This window comes from Carcharodon carcharias, chromosome 13 (assembly GCF_017639515.1).
Source record: "Carcharodon carcharias isolate sCarCar2 chromosome 13, sCarCar2.pri, whole genome shotgun sequence".
NCBI classification, from domain to species: Eukaryota; Metazoa; Chordata; class Chondrichthyes; order Lamniformes; family Lamnidae; genus Carcharodon; species Carcharodon carcharias.
Window position 1 is genome coordinate 77,633,984 of NC_054479.1, and position 17,995 is coordinate 77,651,978.

General features: G+C 44.7%; 1 protein-coding gene across 1 annotated transcript in view; it reads right to left on the reverse strand.

Annotated features, from left to right (window-relative positions):
• Positions 1 to 17,456, reverse strand: part of LOC121286088 (NUAK family SNF1-like kinase 1) — a 38,649-nt gene extending 21,193 nt beyond the window's left edge. The window contains exons 1-5 of the mRNA XM_041203083.1: positions 17,445 to 17,456; positions 15,663 to 15,783; positions 4,918 to 5,069; positions 4,356 to 4,414; positions 2,504 to 2,525 (exon numbers count right to left, since the gene is read on the reverse strand). Coding sequence (XP_041059017.1) covers positions 2,504 to 2,525; positions 4,356 to 4,414; positions 4,918 to 5,069; positions 15,663 to 15,783; positions 17,445 to 17,456 — 366 coding nt within the window. The remainder of the gene's footprint in view (positions 1 to 2,503; positions 2,526 to 4,355; positions 4,415 to 4,917; positions 5,070 to 15,662; positions 15,784 to 17,444) is intronic.
• Positions 17,457 to 17,995: the final 539 nt, after the last annotated feature.

Sequence of the window (17,995 nt, forward strand, 5' to 3'; positions counted from 1 at the left end):
GTGTTACAATATATCAGAATACAGTGAGCGTGCAGTGTATTGTTACTATATATCAGTGTTCAGTGAGATTGCAGCATAGTGTTACTATATCAGTGTTCACTGAGATCTCAGTGAAGTGTTACTATATAACAGTGTTCATAGAGATCACATTGCAGTATTACTATATATCAGTGTTCAGTGAGATCGCAATGCAGTGTTACAATATATCACTGTTCAGTCAGATCTCAGTGAAGTGTTACTATATAACAGTGTTCATAGAGATCACAGTGCAGTATTACTATATATAAGTTTTCATTGAGATCGTAGTGTGATGTTACTATATATCAGTGTACAGAAAGATCTCAGTGTGGTATTTATATATATCAGTGTTCAGTGAGTGCGCATTGTGGTGTTCCTGTATATTTGTGTTCAGAGAGATCACAGTGTAGTATTACTATATATCAGTGTTCAGTGAGAATGTAGTGTGGTGTTAATATATATCAGTGTTCAGTGAGATCGCAGTGTAATGTTACTATATATCAGTGTTCAGAGAGATCGCAGTGTGGTATTAATATATATCAGTGTTCAGTGAGTGCGCATTGCGTTGTTACTATATATCAGTTTTCAGTGAGATCGCAGTGTAGTATTATTGTATATCAGTGTTCCGTGAGATCGTAGCGTGGTGTTACTATATATCAGTGTTCAGTGTAATCGCAGTGTAGTTATACTATATATCAGTGTTCAGAGAGATCGCAATGCAGTGTAAATTTATGTCAGCATAATTGCAATTCAATGTTACTATATCTCTGTGTTCAGTGAGAATGCAATGCAGTGTTACAAAATGTCAGTGTTCAGTGAGATCGCAATGCAGAGTTACAATATATCAGTGTTCAGTGAGTACGGAGTGCAGTGTTACTAAAGGGTGTGGCGGTGCTGCTGGAGGGAGAGGTTGAGTGTGTTCATATGGCGGTGCATGGCACTGGGTGTGGATCTCAGAATGTGACGAGAACAGCAGTCTGAGGAGCGTTGTATGTCCCAGAGATACCTGTAATCCTGGGTGGGTTCAAAATATGAGGGATGGAACTTTAGTTGAAATCCACGTGGGGTAAGTCGGAGACGGAGACAGTCACTGAGGAAGGAAATATGGCTGTGAAAGCGGGTGTTAGTAAACACCTTGTCAAACACCAGGAGAGAAATGGAAAGCAACAAAGGTGAACAAGGCAAAAGAGAGATATGAAAATACTGTCAGAGAGAAGAGCAATACTTCTTCAAGGTAGGCATTCCTTGAAGAGAAGTGGCAGTTAATTAAACAATAAGACAAATGCAAAAAACTGTGGATGCTGGAAATCCAAAACAAAAACAAAAGTATCTGGAAAAACTCAGCAGTTCTGGCAGCATCTGCGGAGAGGAACACAGTTAAAGTTTTGAGTCCGTATGACTCTTCAACAGAACTAAGTAAAACTAGAAAAGAGGTGAAATATAAACTTGTTTAAGGTGGGGAGGTGGGACAGGTAGAGCTGGATAGAGGGCCAGTGATAGGTAGAGATAACCAAAAGATGTCATAGACAAAAGGACAAAGAGGTAGAAAGCAGGACAAGCAAGGTACAGATAGCCCTAGTTGGGGTGGGGTGAAGGAATTGAAATAGGCTAAAAGGTAGAAATAAAACAATGGATGGAAATATATTTAAAAATAATGGAAATAGGTGGGAAAAGAAAAATCTATATAAATTATTGGAAAAACGAGGGGGTGGGATTGGAAAGGGGGTGGGGATGGAGGAGAGAGTTCATGATCTAAAATTGTTGAACTCAATATTCAGTCTGGAAGGCTGTAAAGTGCCCAATTGGAACATGAGGTGTTGTTCCTCCAGTTTGCGTTGAGCTTCACTGGAACAATGCAGCAGGCCAAGGACAGACATGCGGGCATGAGATCGGGCAAGAGACAGGGAGGTCTAGGTCATGCTTGCGGACAGACCGAAGGTGTTCTGCAAAGTGGTCACCCAGTCTGCATTTGGTCTCTCCAATGTAGAGGAAACCGCATTGGCAGCAACAAATGTAATAGACTAAACTGAGGGAAGTGCAAGTGAAATGCTGCTTGTCCTTGACCCCTCTGGGACATCCTTTTTCCGCATTACTGCAATGCACTCCTTAATTGATACCACCACCCCTCCCCACTTTCCTTCCTTTCCTATCTTTCCTGAACGCATTGTATCCAGGAATATTTAACACCCAGTCCTGCCCTTTTTTGATCGAGGTTTCTGTTATAGACACAACATCATATTTCTACATGGCAATATATGCCTGTAACTCCCAAATCTTATTTACTACACTCCATGCACTCACAATCATGCACAGTAACCCTGACTTAGACTTTATTACTCTCTCCCTTACTCTGAACGCATATGCCCATATGCAGCAAGATCTAGACAACATTCTGGCTTGGGCTGACAAGTGGCAGATAACATTCATGCTAGGCAATGATCATCTCCAACAAGAGAAATTCTATCACCCCTTGACGTTCAATAGCATTACTATTGCTGAATTCCCCACTATCAACATCCTGGGGGTTACCATTACCCAGAAACAGAAGTGGGCCAATCATATAAACACTGTGGCCACAAGAGCAGGTCAAAGACCCAGAATCCTGTGCTGAGTAACTCACCTCCTGACTCCCCAAAGCCTGTCCACCATCTACAAGGCACAAGTAGGGAGTGTGATGGAATACTCTCCTCTTGCCTGGATGAGCGCAGCTCCAACAATATCCAAAAAGCTCAACACCATCCAGAATGAAGCAGCCTGCCTGATTGGCACCCCATCCACAAATATTCACTCCCTCCACCACCGATGCACAGTGGTGCAACATCTACAGGATCTCACCAAGGCTCCATGGTGTATCATCTACAGGAACTCACCAAGGCTCCTTCCAAACCCATGACTACTACCATCTAGAAGGACAAGGGCAGTAGATACATGGGAACACCACCACCTGGAAGTGCCCCTCCAAGCCACTCACCATGCTGACTTGGAAATATATTGCTGCTCCTTCACTGTCGCCGGGTCAAGATCCTGGAACTCCCTCCCTAACAGCACTGTGGGTGTATCTACACCACATGGGCTGCAGCGGTTCAAGAATGCAGCTCACCACCTTCTCAAGGACAATTAGGCATGGGCAATAAATGTTGGCCTAGCCAGCGAAGCCCACATTCCATGAATGAATTTAAAAAAATACCAGGAACAGTGTGAAACAGTCAGGAGAAGTGTGAAGCTGACTGGGAGAAGTGATCTCTGCTAACTCAATCAAAAAATTCAATCAAATTAGTTAACTATGATATGGCCTTAACAAATTTGTGCTGGCTTTCCTTAATTAATTTTTTATTAAGATTATTTAAGGAAATTAATTTATTTGTCTAAGTGACTGATTATGTAGTCCTGATTATCTAAAGCTTTCCCATCAGCAAGGTTAAACTGACTGGCCTGTAGTTGCTGGGTTTATCCTTACATTCTTTTTGAACAATGGTGTAACCATTTACAATTCTCCAGTTCTCTGGAACCATCTCTGTATCTAGGGAGGATGGAGGATTATGGTCAGTGCTTCCCCAGTGTCCACCCTCGCTTCTCTCAATAAAGTCCGATGCATCTGATCCGCTCCTGGTGACTCATCAACTTTAAGTACAGTCAACCTTTCTATTATCCCCGCTTTATCAATTTTAGCTCATCCAGCATCTTAAGTATCCCTCTTTTACTATTAGTTTGGCAGCATCTTCTTGTTGGTAAAGACGGATTCATTTAGTACCTCGGCCAAGCTCTCTGCCTCCAGGCATAGGTCTTTATTTTCGTTCCTAATCGACCCCACCCCTTCCTTTATTAGGTGAGGTCTTTAGGTTCCCTTTTATGTTAACTGCCAGTCTCTTCTCATACTCTTCTTTGTCCATCTTAGAGAGTCACTCATCAACGATTGCTGATGACACAAAGATAGGCAGCATTGCTGGCAGTGTAGATGGAAGGGAAGCATAAAATTACAACAGGCATTGATAGATTAAGTGAATAGACAAAACTATGGCAAATAGATTTCAATGTTAGCAGATGTGATGTCATTCACTTTGGACCTAGAAAGGGTAGAACAGGGTGGTTTCAGAATGATAAAAAGCTAGAAACAGTGGAGGTCATCTATGTAGATCATTAAAATGGCTTGGACAGGTATAAATAATAACATAATGCAGGCCTTTGTATTTAGAAGGATAGAACACAAAGTGGATAGCCGTCACTTCTCAGCTATTCAAAGCCCTGGTTAAACCACACCTTAATATCTGGACACGACACCATAGAAAGGAAAATGTTGATTTACTAGAATGTTACCTGGACTTCGAGGGTTAAATTACATGGAGATATTACACAAAAGAAGGTTCTGTTCTTTGAAATTCAGAAGGGTAAGTGGTGACTTGATCAAAGTTTTCAAGATATTGAGGGAACTGCTGGGCTAAATAGAGGGAATCTAGAACCTCGGAGACATAGAATCATAGAGTGGTTACAGCACAGGAGGAGTCCATTTGGCCCATCCTATCCGTGCTGGCTCTCTGCAAGAACAACTCGGCTAGTCCCACTCTCCCACCCTTTCCCTGTAGCCTTGCAAGTTTTTCAAGTAATTATGAATTCTCATTTGCAAACCATAGAAAGGCAGAGTTTAAACATTAGAACCGGACCTTCCATGAGGGAAGTTGAGAAAAACCTGTTTGTGCAAACGGATGACAGGAGATTGGAACTCTCTTCCACAAGTAATAGTTGATCCTGATCAATTGTTAATTTTAAAAATCAGGTTATTAAGATTTTTGTTAACCAAGTGCATTAAAGGACAAGGGTTGGTATATGGAGTTAGGTCATTGAGTGATCGAACAGACTTCTCTAGCTCCTATGGTCCTTATGACTGCAGTTACAATCTCTTACCTTGTGACAGCAGTGAACTGCAGCTACAATCTGCCTGAAGAACATTCTGGTCTCCCTTTCACTTAACTTGTGTCTCTCACTGATGTAATTGTATAACTCGCCTTTGCTTGCACACTCCATGACTATCACAATTTTATCCTTGTTCTCGAAAACTGCTGAGACAAACAGAACAAGATGTACTGGGACCAATAACACTGGTCCAGTTTGAACAAAAACAGATTGGCTTAAAAAGAATATAGGATCAAACACCAAATGCATCATCCAGAAAATTCTGACACAAGTGGGATAACTCTCGGTGGAACAATTAGGGCTAAAATTAGTGTAGGTTAGATTAGGATTACAGTTAAGATTAGGGTTGAAGTTACAGAATCAAATAAATTTACAGTACAGAAGGAAGCCATTCAGTCCATCGTGTCAGTGCTGGCCAACAAGTAGCCACCCAGCCTAATCTCATTTTCCAGCTCTTAGGTCCATAGGCTGATAGGTTACAGCACTTCAAGCATGTCCAACTACTTATTAATTGTGATGAGGGTTTCTGCCTCTCCCACCCTTTCAGGCAGCTAGTTCCAGACCCTCACCACCCTCTGGGTAAAAAAAAAATCCCCCTCGAATCCCTTGTAAACCTCCTACCTCTTCCCCAAAATCAATGCCTCCTTTTTATGGATTCCTCAACCAATGGGAACAGGGCCTTCCTATCACTCTGTCTAGACCCCTCATTATTTTCTACATTTGAATTAAATCTCCCCTCAGCCTATCCAATCTTTCCCCAGACCTAAAACCCTCCAGTTTCCAATCTCAGAAATCTCTCTAGCGCGATCACATCTGTCCTCCAGCACAGTGAGCAGAACTGCACACAGTATTCCAGCTGTGGCACACCCAAGGTTTTATCCAGTTCCAGCTTCACCTCCCTGCTCTTATATTTCATGCTTGGGAAAATAAAGGCAAGTATCCCACATACACCTTCCTGACCACCTTATCTACCTGCACTGCTACCTTTGGGGATCTGTGGACCTACAGTCCAATCTCTCTCTATAAAATCCCCCTCGAATCCCTTGTAAACCTCCTACCTCTTCCCCAAAATCAATGCCTCCTTTTTATGGATTCCTCAACCAATGGGAACAGGGCCTTCCTATCACTCTGTCTAGACCCCTCATTATTTTCTGCATTTGAATTAAATCTCCCCTCAGCCTATCCAATCTACACTTCTCAGTATCCTAACATTTATTTTTTCTTGCTTTTCATTTTTTAAATTCATTCACAGGATGTGGGTTTCGCTGGCTGGGCCAGCATTTATTGCCTATCCCTAGTTGCCCTTGAGAAGGTAGTGGTGAGCTGCCTTCTTGAACTGCTGTAGTCCATGTGGCGTAGGTACTCCCACAGTGCTGTTAGGAAGGGAATTCCATGATTTTGATCCAGCAACACTGAAGGAACGGTGATATTTTTCCAAGTCAGGATGGTGAGTGACTTGGAGGGGAACTTCCAGGTGGTGGTGTTCCCATCTTTCTGCTACCCTTGTCCTTCTAAATAGTAGTGGTTGTGGATTTGGGAGATGCTGTCTTAGGAGCCTTGGTGAATTCCTGCAGTGCAGCTTGTAGAGGGTACACACTGCTGCTACTGTGCGTTGGTGGTGAAGGGTGTGAAAGTTTGTGGATCTGGTGCCAATCAAGTCGACTGCTTGTCCTGGACGGTGTCAAGCTTCTTGAGTGTTGTGGGAGCTGCACTTGTCCAGGCAAGGGGAGAGTATTCCATCACACTCCTGACTTGTGCCTTGTAGATGGTGAACTGGCTTTAGGAGAGGTCAGAAGGTGAGTTACACGTTACAGGATTCCCAGCCTCTGACCTGCTTTGGTATCCACAGTATTTATATGGCTAGTCCAGTTCAGTTTCTGGTCAATGGTAGCCCCCAGGATGTCGATAGTGAGGGATTCAGTGATGGTAATGCCATTGAATGTCATGGGCTGTTGGTTAGATTCTCTCTTGTTGGAGATGGTCATTGCCTGAAACTTGTGTGGCGTGAATATTACTTGCCACTTGTCAGTCCAAGCCTGGATATTGTCCAGGTCTTTGCTGCATTTGGACACAGACTGCTTCAGTATCTGAGGAGTCGCAAATGGTGCTGAACATTGTGCAATCATCAGCGAACATTCTGACCTCTGACTTTATGATGGAAGGAAGGTCATTGATGAAGCAGCTGAAGATGGTTGGGCCGAGGGCACTACCCTGAGGAACTCCTGCTGTGATGTCCTGGAGCTGAGATGACTGACTTTCAACAATCACAACCATCTTCCTTTGTGCTAGGTATGACTTCATCCAGTGGAAAGTTTTCCCCCTGATTCCCATTGACTCCAGTTTTGCTAGGGCTCCTTGATGCCACATTTGGTCTAATGAGGCTTTGATGTCAAGGACAGTCACTCTCACCTCACCTTGGGAGTTCAGCTCTTTTGTTCGTGGTTGAACCAAGGCTGTAATGAAGTCAGGAGCTGAGTGACCCTGGCGGAATCCAAACCGGGCGTCAGTGAGCAGGTTATTGCTAAGCAAGTGCCGCTTGATAACACTGTTGATGACCCCTTCCATCACTTTACTGATGATGGAGAATAGACTGATGGGGCAGTAATTGGCCGGGTTGGATTTGTCCTGCTTTTTTGTGCACAGCACATACCTGGGCAATTTTTCACATAGCCAAGTAGAAGTCAGTGTTGTAGCTGAACTGAAACAACTTGGCTAGGGGTGTGGCAATTTCTTGAGCACAAGTCTTCAGTACTATTGTCGGAATATTGTCAGGGCCCATAGCCTTTGCACTATCCAGTGCCTTCAGCCATTTCTTGATAACACGTGGAGTGAATTGAGTTGGCGGAGGACTGACATCTGTGATGTTAGGGTTTCTGGAGGAGGCTGAGATGGATCATCCACTCGGCATGTCTGGCTGAAGTTTGTAGCAAATGCTTCAGCCTTATCTTTTGCACTGATGTGCTGGGCTCTTCCATCAATGAGGAGGGGGATATTTGTGGAGCCTCTTCCTCCAGTGAGCTGTTTAACTGCCACTACCATTCACAACTGGATGTAGCAGGATTGCAGAGCTTAGGTCTGATCCGTTGGTAATGGGATCGCTTAACTCTGTCTATTGCTTGCTTCTTATGCTGTTTGGCACTAGGGTAGTGGCACTAGGTAGTGCCACACATCATGATGGATAGTATTGTCAATGTGAAGGTGGGACATCGTCTCCACAATGCCTGTGCGGTGATCGCTCCCATCGATACTGTCATGGACAGATGCATCTGTGATCTGTGGCAGGCAGGTTGGTGAGGATGAGGCCAAGTATGTTTTTCCCTCTTGTGGTTCTCTCACCATCTGTCGCAGACCAGTCTAGCAGCTCTGTTCTTTAGGACTTGGCCAGCTGCTCAGTATTGGTGTTACTGAGCCACTCTTGGCAATGGACATTGAAGTCCCCACCCAGAGTACATTCTGTGCCCTTGCCACCCCCAGCGCTTCCTCCAAGTGGTGTTCAACATGGAGGAACACTGATTCATCAGCTGAGGGAGGGCAGTACTTGGTAATCAGTAGGAAATTTCCTTGCCCATGTTTGACCTGATGCCCTTGTTACCCTTCCCCAAATGTATTATGCCACATTTCTCCAGATGAAATTACATTAGCTATGTATCTGCCCCCAACCAGTCCATTGATATCTTCCTGCAATCTACAGCTTTCTTTCTCACTGTCAACCACAAACAATTTTTGTATCATCTGCAAACTTCTTAATTATATGTCCTAGATGCAAGACCATATCATTGATATAGAGCACAAACAGCAAGGGACCCAGTACTGAGCCCTGTGGAACCCCACTGGAAGCAGCCCTCTAGTCACAAAAACACCCTCCCTGCCACTGAGCCAATGTTGGATCCAACTTATCACTTTGCCTTGGACCCCATGGGTTTTTACTTTCATGACTTCTGCCATGTGGGACCTTATCAATGTTAAGATAAGGCTTTGGTTAAGAGGGTTAGGTTAAGTGGATTGGGTTAAGATGATTAGCATCATCCTTTGCTACATGCATTTGTATCTCGCCAGGAATGAAAGTCATCCACCAAAGCCACAAGTGAATTTGGTTTCAAACCAGATAGATATTGCACATAACAGATCTAAATTCAGTGCAACTTCTGACCATATCAGCAACCTAACTAGAAAGTATGCTCGCAGATTTGGGAAGAGGAAACATTACAATGATTATAATCCCCTGATACCTCCCCCTCCTTTCCCCAGACTTTTTCATTGTGGACCAAGACCCACAGCCTAAAGCTGCCTGGGAGAGGAGCAGCATTTGCATTGGGACTGGACTTGTTCTTGGATCATCAACAGCAAAGACCCAAAAGGGCACAACCCTTCCCCATCCTGTACCCCTCCCAGTGCAGCCTGCACCTTGACCCAGCTTGCATCTGCATCCCCAATCTAGTCTTTGACAAGAACTACCCTCTCTCAACCCAGCCTGTGCACCCATTGCCATGACTCAAGCTCTAACTCGCCCATACCAAGCCTGCGCCCAATCCATCCTATTCGTCTCTGTCCTAAAACAACTCCTGACCCAGCCTGTGCCACCATTTGCTCTGCATTTCCACCCACCTGGACCAGTGCCGACTTACCCCCCCTCAATCCAGCTTCCATCCTTACCCACCCTACTAATCCACCCTGAAGAGTGCAGCTAGAGCCAAGTCCAGGGCCCATGAGTGGCTCTATTGCATGGGGGATGGAGGAGGATGAAGATTGCAAAAACAGCAACTAGAGGGGAAATCCTATAGTTAGGGGTACAGAAGGGCTCTCCCAATTTTGGCACAAGATCCCAGATGTTAGTAAGGAGGACTTTGCTGGATTAACAGGGCTTGGGTTACCATTGTTATTTCTGGTGCCTAGGTCAATGCTAGGTGGTCCATCCAGTTTTATTCCTTTTAGATGTTTTAGCCGTTTGATACAACTGAGTGGTTTGCTAGGCCATTTTAGAGGGCATTTAAGAGTCAACCACATTGCTGTGGGTATGGAGTCACCAGGGCCAGATCAGGACAGCAAATTTCCTTCCTTTAAGGACATTAGTGAACCACGTGGGTATGACAATGGTTTCAAGGTCACCATTACTGAGACTAACTCTTAATTCCAGATTTATTAATTGAATTTAAATTTCACCAGTTGCCGTAGAGGGATTTGAACCCGTGGCCCTGAGTGTTAGCCTGGGCCTCTGGATTACTAGTGCAACAACATTGTCAATATGCCACTACCTCTCCTTAGTTATACATTACAAACCTGTACCCCCTCACCCAATAATCACAGTTTCAGTCTGTTCCCATTTAGAACTTGGGGTCCAAGAAACTGAAGGCACAGCCACCAATGGTGGTTGAATTGAAGTTGGGATGCTTAAGAAGCCAGAATTAGATGAGCACAGAGATTTCAGAGTGTTATGGGGTGGAGGAAATAACAGAGATAGGGAGGGGATGGAGAGACTTGAAGACAAATATGAGAATTTTAAAATAGAGATGTTGCTTGACTGGGAGCCAATGAAGATCAGTGACCAGAGGGGTGATAGGGGAATGAGACTTGATGTGAGTTTACACACAGGCAGCAGAGTTTTGGATGATCTCAAATTCACAGAGAATATGGGAGAGCAGCCAGTGCATTGGAATATTTGAATCTAGAAGTAACAAAGGAACAAACGAGGGTTGTGGCAGCAGATGAGCTGGGCGAGGGCAAATCTGTGATGTTATGGAGGTGGGAAGAGGTGGTGTTAGTGATGGAAGGTCAAGAAGGAGGAGAAGGCAGTGCAAATGCAAGGCAGAGAAACGTTGCAAATTGTGTTACCACACAGTCCTTACAGCATGTATTGGGGTGGGTTCCTGGCTATCAAGTTTAAATATAGAAACAAAAACAGAAAATTCTGGAAAAACTCAGCAGGTCTGGCAGCATCTGTGGAGAGAGAAAAACAAAGTTAACGTTTCGAGTCTGTATGATTCTTCTTCAGATTTCCAGCATCCACAGTATTCTACTTTTATCTTAGGTTTAAATATAGAATGTGTTCCAACTCCACAACCAGTATCACGAGCCTGGGGAAATGGATCAAAATTGCCCAGGATTTACAAAACAAAAACAGAAACAGAAATACCTGGAAAAACTCAGCAGGTGTGGCAGCATCGGCGGAGAAGAGCACAGTTGACATTTCGAATCCTCATGACCCTTCAACAGAACTAAGTAAGAATAGGAAAGGGGTGAAATATAAGCTGGTTTAAGGTGGGGTGGGGTGGGGGGGTGGGGGGGGCTGCTGGTGGTGGTGGCGGTGGGGTTCAGGACAAGCAGCCAGTAAAAGATGTCACAGACAAAAGGACAAGGAGGTGTTGAAGGTGGTGATATCTAAAGGAATGTGCTAATTAAGAGTAGAAAGCAGGATGGACAAGGTACAGATAGCTCTAGTGGGGGTGGGGTGAAGGAATACGAAAAGGGCTAAAAGGTACGGATAAACAATGGGTGGAAATACATTTAAAAATAATGCAAATAGGTGGGAAAAGAAAAGTCTATATAAATTATTGGAAAAAACAAAAAGGAGGGGAAAGAAATAGAAAGGGGGTGGGGATGGAGGAGAGAGGTCAAGATCTAAAATTGTTGAACTCAATATTCAGTCCGGAAGGCTGTAAAGTGCCTAGTCGGAAGATGAGGTGTTGTTCCACCAGTTTGTGTTGAGCTTCACTGGAACAATGCAGCAAGCCAAGGACAGAGATGTGGGCATGAGAGCAGGGTGGAGTGTTGAAATGGCAAGGAACAGGGAGGTCTGGGTAATGCTTGCGGACAGACCGAAGGTATTCTGCAAAGCGGTCACCCAGTCTGTCCAATGTAGAGGAAACCGCATTGGGAACAACGAATGCAGTATACTGGGTTGAGGGAAGTGCAAGTGAAATGCTGCTTCACTTGAAAGGAGTGTTTGGGCCCATGTACGGTGAGGAGAGAGGAAGTGAAGGGGCAGGTGTTACATCTTCTGTGGTTGCACGGGAAGGTGCCGTGGGAGGGGGTTGAGGAGCAGTGGGTGATGGAGAAGTGGACCAGGATGTCATGGAGGGAATGATCCCTACGGAATGCCGCTGGGGGGTGAAGGGAAGATATGTTTGGTGGTGGCATCATGCTGGAGTTGGCAGAAATGGCGGAGGATGATCCTTTGAATGCGGAGGCTGGTGGAGTGATAAGTGAGGACAAAGGGGACCCTATCATGTTTCTGGGAGGGAGGAGAAGGCATGAGGGCGGATGCGCGGGAGATGGGCTGGACACGGTTGAGGGCCCTGTCAACCACCGTGGGTGGAAAACCACGGTTAAGGAAGAAGGAGGACATGTCAGAGGAACTGTTTTTGAAAGTGGCATCATCAGAACAGATGCGACGGAGGCGAAGGAACTGAGAGAATGGGATAGAGTCCTTACAGGAAGCGGGGTGTGAGGAGCTGTAGTCAAGGTAGCTGTGGGAATCGGTAGGCTTGTAATGGATATTGGTGGACAGTCTATCACCAGAAATTGAGACAGCGAGGTCAAGGAAGGGAAGGGAAGTGTCAGAAATGGACCATCTGAAAATGATGGAGGGGTGGAGATTGGAAGCAAAATTAATAAATTTTTCCAGGTCCCGACAAGAGCATGAAGCAGCACCGAAGTAATCATCGATGTACCGGAGAAAGAGTTGTGGGAGGGGGCAGGAGTAGGACTGGAACAAGGAATGTTCCACATACCCCATAAAGAGACAGGCATAGCATAGCCACACCTTTTATTTGGAGGAAGTGAGAGGAGTTAAAGGAGAAATTGTTCAGTGTGAGAACAAGTTCAGCCAGACGGAGGAGAGTAGTGATGGATGGGGATTTTTCGGGCCTCTGTTTGAGGATGAAGCGGAGTGCCGCCAGACCATCCTCTTGGGGGATGGAGGTGTAGAGGGATTGGACGTCCATGGTGAAGAGGTGGTGGTTGGAGCCAGGGATCTAGAAATTGTTAGGTGTCAGAGGAATCACGGATGTAAGTGGGAAGGGACTAGACAAGGGGAGAGAGAAGGGAGTCGAGATAACGAGAAATGAGTTCCGTGGGGCAGGAACAGGCATCCTCCCATGGCACCTTCCCATGCAACCACAGAAGATGCAACACCTGCCCCTTCACTTCCTCTCTCCTCACCGTCCAAGGTCCCAAACACTCCTTTCAAGTGAAGCAGCATTTCACTTGCATTTCCCTCAACTTAGTCTACTGCATTCGTTGCTCCCAATGCGGTTTCCTCTACATTGGAGAGACCAAATGCAGACTGGGTGACCGCTTTGCAGAACACCTTCGGTCTGTCCGCAAGCATTACCCAGACCTCCCTGTTCCTTGCCATTTCAACACTCCACCCTGCTCTCATGCCCACATCTCTGTCTTTGGCTTGCTGCATTGTTCCAGTGAAGCTCAACACAAACTGGAGGAACAGCACCTCATCTTCCGACTAGGCACTTTACAGCCTTCCGGACTGAATATTGAGCTCAACAATTCTAGATCTTGACCTCTCTCCTCCATCCCCACCCCCTTTCCATTTCTTCCCCCTCCTTTTTGTTTTTTCCAATAATTTGTATAGATTTTTCTTTTCCCACCTATTTCCATTATTTTTAAATGTATTTCCACCCATTGTTTATCTGTACCTTTTAGCCCTTTTCGTATTCCTTCACCCCACTCCCACTAGAGCTATCTGTACCTTGTCTGTCCTGCTTTCTACTCTTAATTAGCACATTCCTTTAGATAATATCACCACCTTCAACACCTCTTTGTTCTTTTGTCTGTGACATCTTTTGGTTATCTCCACCTATTACTGGCTGCTTGTCCCAACAACACCCCGTGCCCCTCCCACTCCGCCCTTAAACCAGCTTATATTTCACCCCTTTCCTATTTTTACTTAGTTCTGTTGAAGGGTCATGAGGACTCGAAATGTCAACTGTGCTCTTCTCTCCCGATGCTGGTAGAGCTGCTGAGTTTTTCCAGGTATTTCTGTTTCTGTTTTTGTTTTAGATTTCCAGCATCCGCAGCTTTTTTGCTTTTATGCCCAGGATTTACTGCAGGTCTTCTTCAAATTGAGAGTTGTACTGAGTTTGAGTGAGAAGTTGAAAACTTTACACTGGTGCACAAGAGAAGGTGCTTCTCTGGTTGTGACATAAGATTTATTGTTAGAGTGGAGCGAGCTTTCTCTTGTATCTAACCAAGCTAAACCTGTTCTGCTACTCTGAACACTTTGTGTAGTGTTGAGTGGTTTAATTGTTCTATATTTGATTGGTTAGTCTTGTTCACTGATCCTTGTACCTATTCTTGATTGTTTAAACCTGTAGGTGGAGCTAGACAGTTAAGTACTGACACCAGATTGGGAATGTTCTGGAAAGGATCTGGGATCTATCAAAGACTGTGTGTATTGGAAATCCTGTAAGTGCTGAGATGTTCTAAAGTTCTGTAACTAAACAGTTTGGATTTAGAACTAGAGTCATCTTTGCATTGCTTTAACGAAAAATATGTATGCAGCAACCTGGTGAAAACATAAGTCGCACTGGTGTCCAGTGTATAATCATCGACAATCGGTCAGCACAAATTCACAAAAGAAAATGATAACAATGGGAAAGATTTTTTGGGGTGTAGCAGGTGGATTTTTGTGCAGAGAGAACAGCAAACTGACACCCTGCAAACACACCAAAAATACACTCCAAACAATAATGTAAGAACAAAGGTATTTTAAATTACTGACAGTATACTTTTGCCTCTCTTTGTATCCTACTGCAGTCAGGTGTGAGCCACAGGCAACCTACCAATATATAGTATGTTATTCATATGGGGTTATCGCACGGTCATCATAGGGTCATCGCAGGGTTATCGCAGGGTTATCACAGGGTCATTAAAGCTGTAAATATGCAATGTTGTACATTGGAAAATGCTGGGAATGAGGTCAAGTCAAGAAAAGCTTCTTATGGTGAATTATAATTCACCTACAATCGATGGAGGGGGGAGATGGAAGGTGTTAAAATTTAAACATTGTGCAAATCTATTGTGTACATGCCTGTTGACATTTTAACAGTAGCAGTTGCGAGGTGGGTCTGTGTCTCACTCTCGAAAGGAACGACACCTCATTGTAATATTTAAATCCAACTCCCAGTATATTTGGATTTAAATTCAATGCTGCCTGGGATTCACTGGGTTTGGGAAATCTGTCAGTGAAATGGAGATGGTGGATCCAGCAGGTTAGTGTATTATATATTCTAGCAATGCTTGTGCAGTAGGGGAAACAGTGCACCTTCAACCGCCTGTCATAAAATTCTGCTGCTGCAATCAACCACACCTTCCCAAATCCATGATCCCAAGCCGTCTGCCCCCAATTGTTCCCCTTGCCCCCATAACACCTGACAATTTCTCCCAGTGTCCCCTCTATCACATGCCCATCATCCCCAATTTCCCCCAGTGCTCCCTCCATCACCAACAATCTCTGCCACTCCTCTCATTGCCTGACATTCTCTTGCACTTCCCCCTTCCTCGTGATTGCCACTCTAACTACACCCACCCCCCTGATCTTTCCAGTTTTTGAGGACCATCCCCCAGGGTTTTTTAATGTTGTCCAAGAACCAGGCTCCCCATTTCCTTGCAATAGCCATCAGGAGTCTTGGAACCCTTGTTTCTGTAATGAAGGCCCACCATGCCAGTGGAATTGTATCAACTGCCACAGACAGAACAGCAAATTGAATAAAGTCACAAACCTTCATAAATGCTGATGATATGGGGGTGATTTAGAGATGACATGATCTCAATATCTTCTCTGATGTGTATCATGTCCTGCACATTCTTAATTCGATCTTTCCAGATTGATTTTATTGCAACCTGTTAAACAAAAAATGGCAGACTAACATTAATGGCACAGAATCTCACAGTGCAGAAGAGGGCCTTTGGCCCATCTAGTCTGCACTTGACACGTGAGAAACACCTGACCTACCTACCAGCACTTGGCCCATAGCCTTGAATGTTATGATGACCAAGTGCTCATCCAGGTACTTTTTAAAGGATGTGAGGCAACCGGCCTCCATCACCCTCCCAGGCAGTGCATTCCAGACCGTCACCACCCACTGGGTAAAAAAGGTTTTCCTCACATCCCCCCTAAACCTCCTGCCCCTCACCTTAAACTTACGTCCTCTTGTGACTGACTCTTCAACTAAGGGGAACACCTGCTCCCTATCCACCCTGTCCATGCCCCTCATAATCTTGTACACCTCGATCAGGTCACCCCTCAGTCTTCTTGGCTCCAATGAAAACAACCCAAGTCTATCCAACCTCTCTTCATAACTTAAATGTTTCATCCCAGGCAACATCCTGGTGAATTTCCTCTGCATCCTCTCCAGTGCAATCACATCCTTCCTATAATGTGGCGACCAGAACTGCACACAGTACTCCAGCTGTGGCCTCAGCAAGGTTCTGTACAAGTTCAACATGACTTCCCTACTTTTGTAATCTAAGCCTTGATTGATAAAGGCAGGTGTCAAAAAATGCCTTTATCACCATCCCACTAACATGCCCCACTGCTTTCGGAGATCTATGGATACACACACCAAGGTCCCTTTGTTCCTCAGAACTTCCTAGTGCCATGCCATTCATTGAATACTTCCTTGTCAAATTACTCCTTCCAAAGTGTATAACCTCACACTTTTCAGGGTTAAATTCCATCTGCCACTTATCTGCCCATTTGACCATCTTCCTGTAGCCCAAGACACTCAACCCGGCCAATCTTTGTGTCATCCATAAACTTACTAATCCTACCTCCCACATAGTCATCTATGTCATTTATATAACTGAAAAATAATAGGGGACCCAGCACAGATCCCTGTGGTATGCCACTGGACACTGGCTTCCAGTCAATAAAGCATCCCTCTGTCATCACCCTCTGTCTCCTACAACTAAGCCAATTTTGAATCCACCTTGTCAAATAACCCTGTATCCCATGTGAATTTGCCTTCTTTATAAGTCTCCCATGTGGGACCTTGTCAAAGGCTTTGCTGAAATCCATATAAACTACATCAACTGCACTACCCTCATCTACACACCTGGTCACCTCCTCAAAAAATTCAATCAAATTTGTTAGGCATGACCTCCCTCTGACAAAGCTATGCTGACTATCCCTGATCAAACCTTACCTCTCCAAGTGGAGATAGATTCTCTCCTTCAGAACTTTCTCCAGTAGTTTCCCTACCACTGATGTGAGACTCACTGGCCTGTAGTTCCCTGGCTTCTTTCTACAACCCTTCTTAAATAGTGGATCCACATTAGCTGTTCTCTAGTCCTCTGGCGCATCCCCCCGTGGCCAGAGAGGAATTAAAAATTTGGGTTAGAGCCCCTGCGATCTCCTCCTTTGCCTCTCTCAGCAGTCTGGGACACAAATCATCTGGACCTGGACATTTGTCCACTTTTAAGCCTGCCAACACTTCCAATACCCTGTCACTCCCTATATCAATTTGCTTAAGAACCTCAGTCTCTCTTCCTGAGTTCGATACCTTCATCCTCATTCTCTTGGGTGAAGATGGATGTGAAGTATTCATTCAACACTAGCGATGTCTTCTGGCTCCATCCATAGATTGCCCCCATTGTCCCTTATGGGCCCTACTCTTTCCCTGGTTATCCTCTTCCCATTGATAGACTAATAGAATATCTTGGGATTTTCCCTACTTTTGCCAGCCAGAGCTTTCTCAAATCCCCTCTTTGCTTTCCTAATTGCTTTCTTAAGCTCCACCCTGCACTTTCTGTACTCCTCTAATGCCTCCACTGATTTGCATCCCTTGTACCTGCTAAAAGCCTCTCTTTTCCTTGTCATCGTAACCTGAATATCTCTGGTCATCCATGGTTCTCTGGGCTTGTTACTCCTTCCTATCACCCTAGAGACATGCTAACATAACAGCATACGTCATACAAATGTAACGCGCCAAATCAAGGTATTGAAGGGGAAAGTAACATACAAAGCCCCATTCACTGAAATAAACAACCCGCTCACTGAAATACACAAAACACAGAGCAGTAAAATATACAAAAGCCCCCTCTCTGAAATATG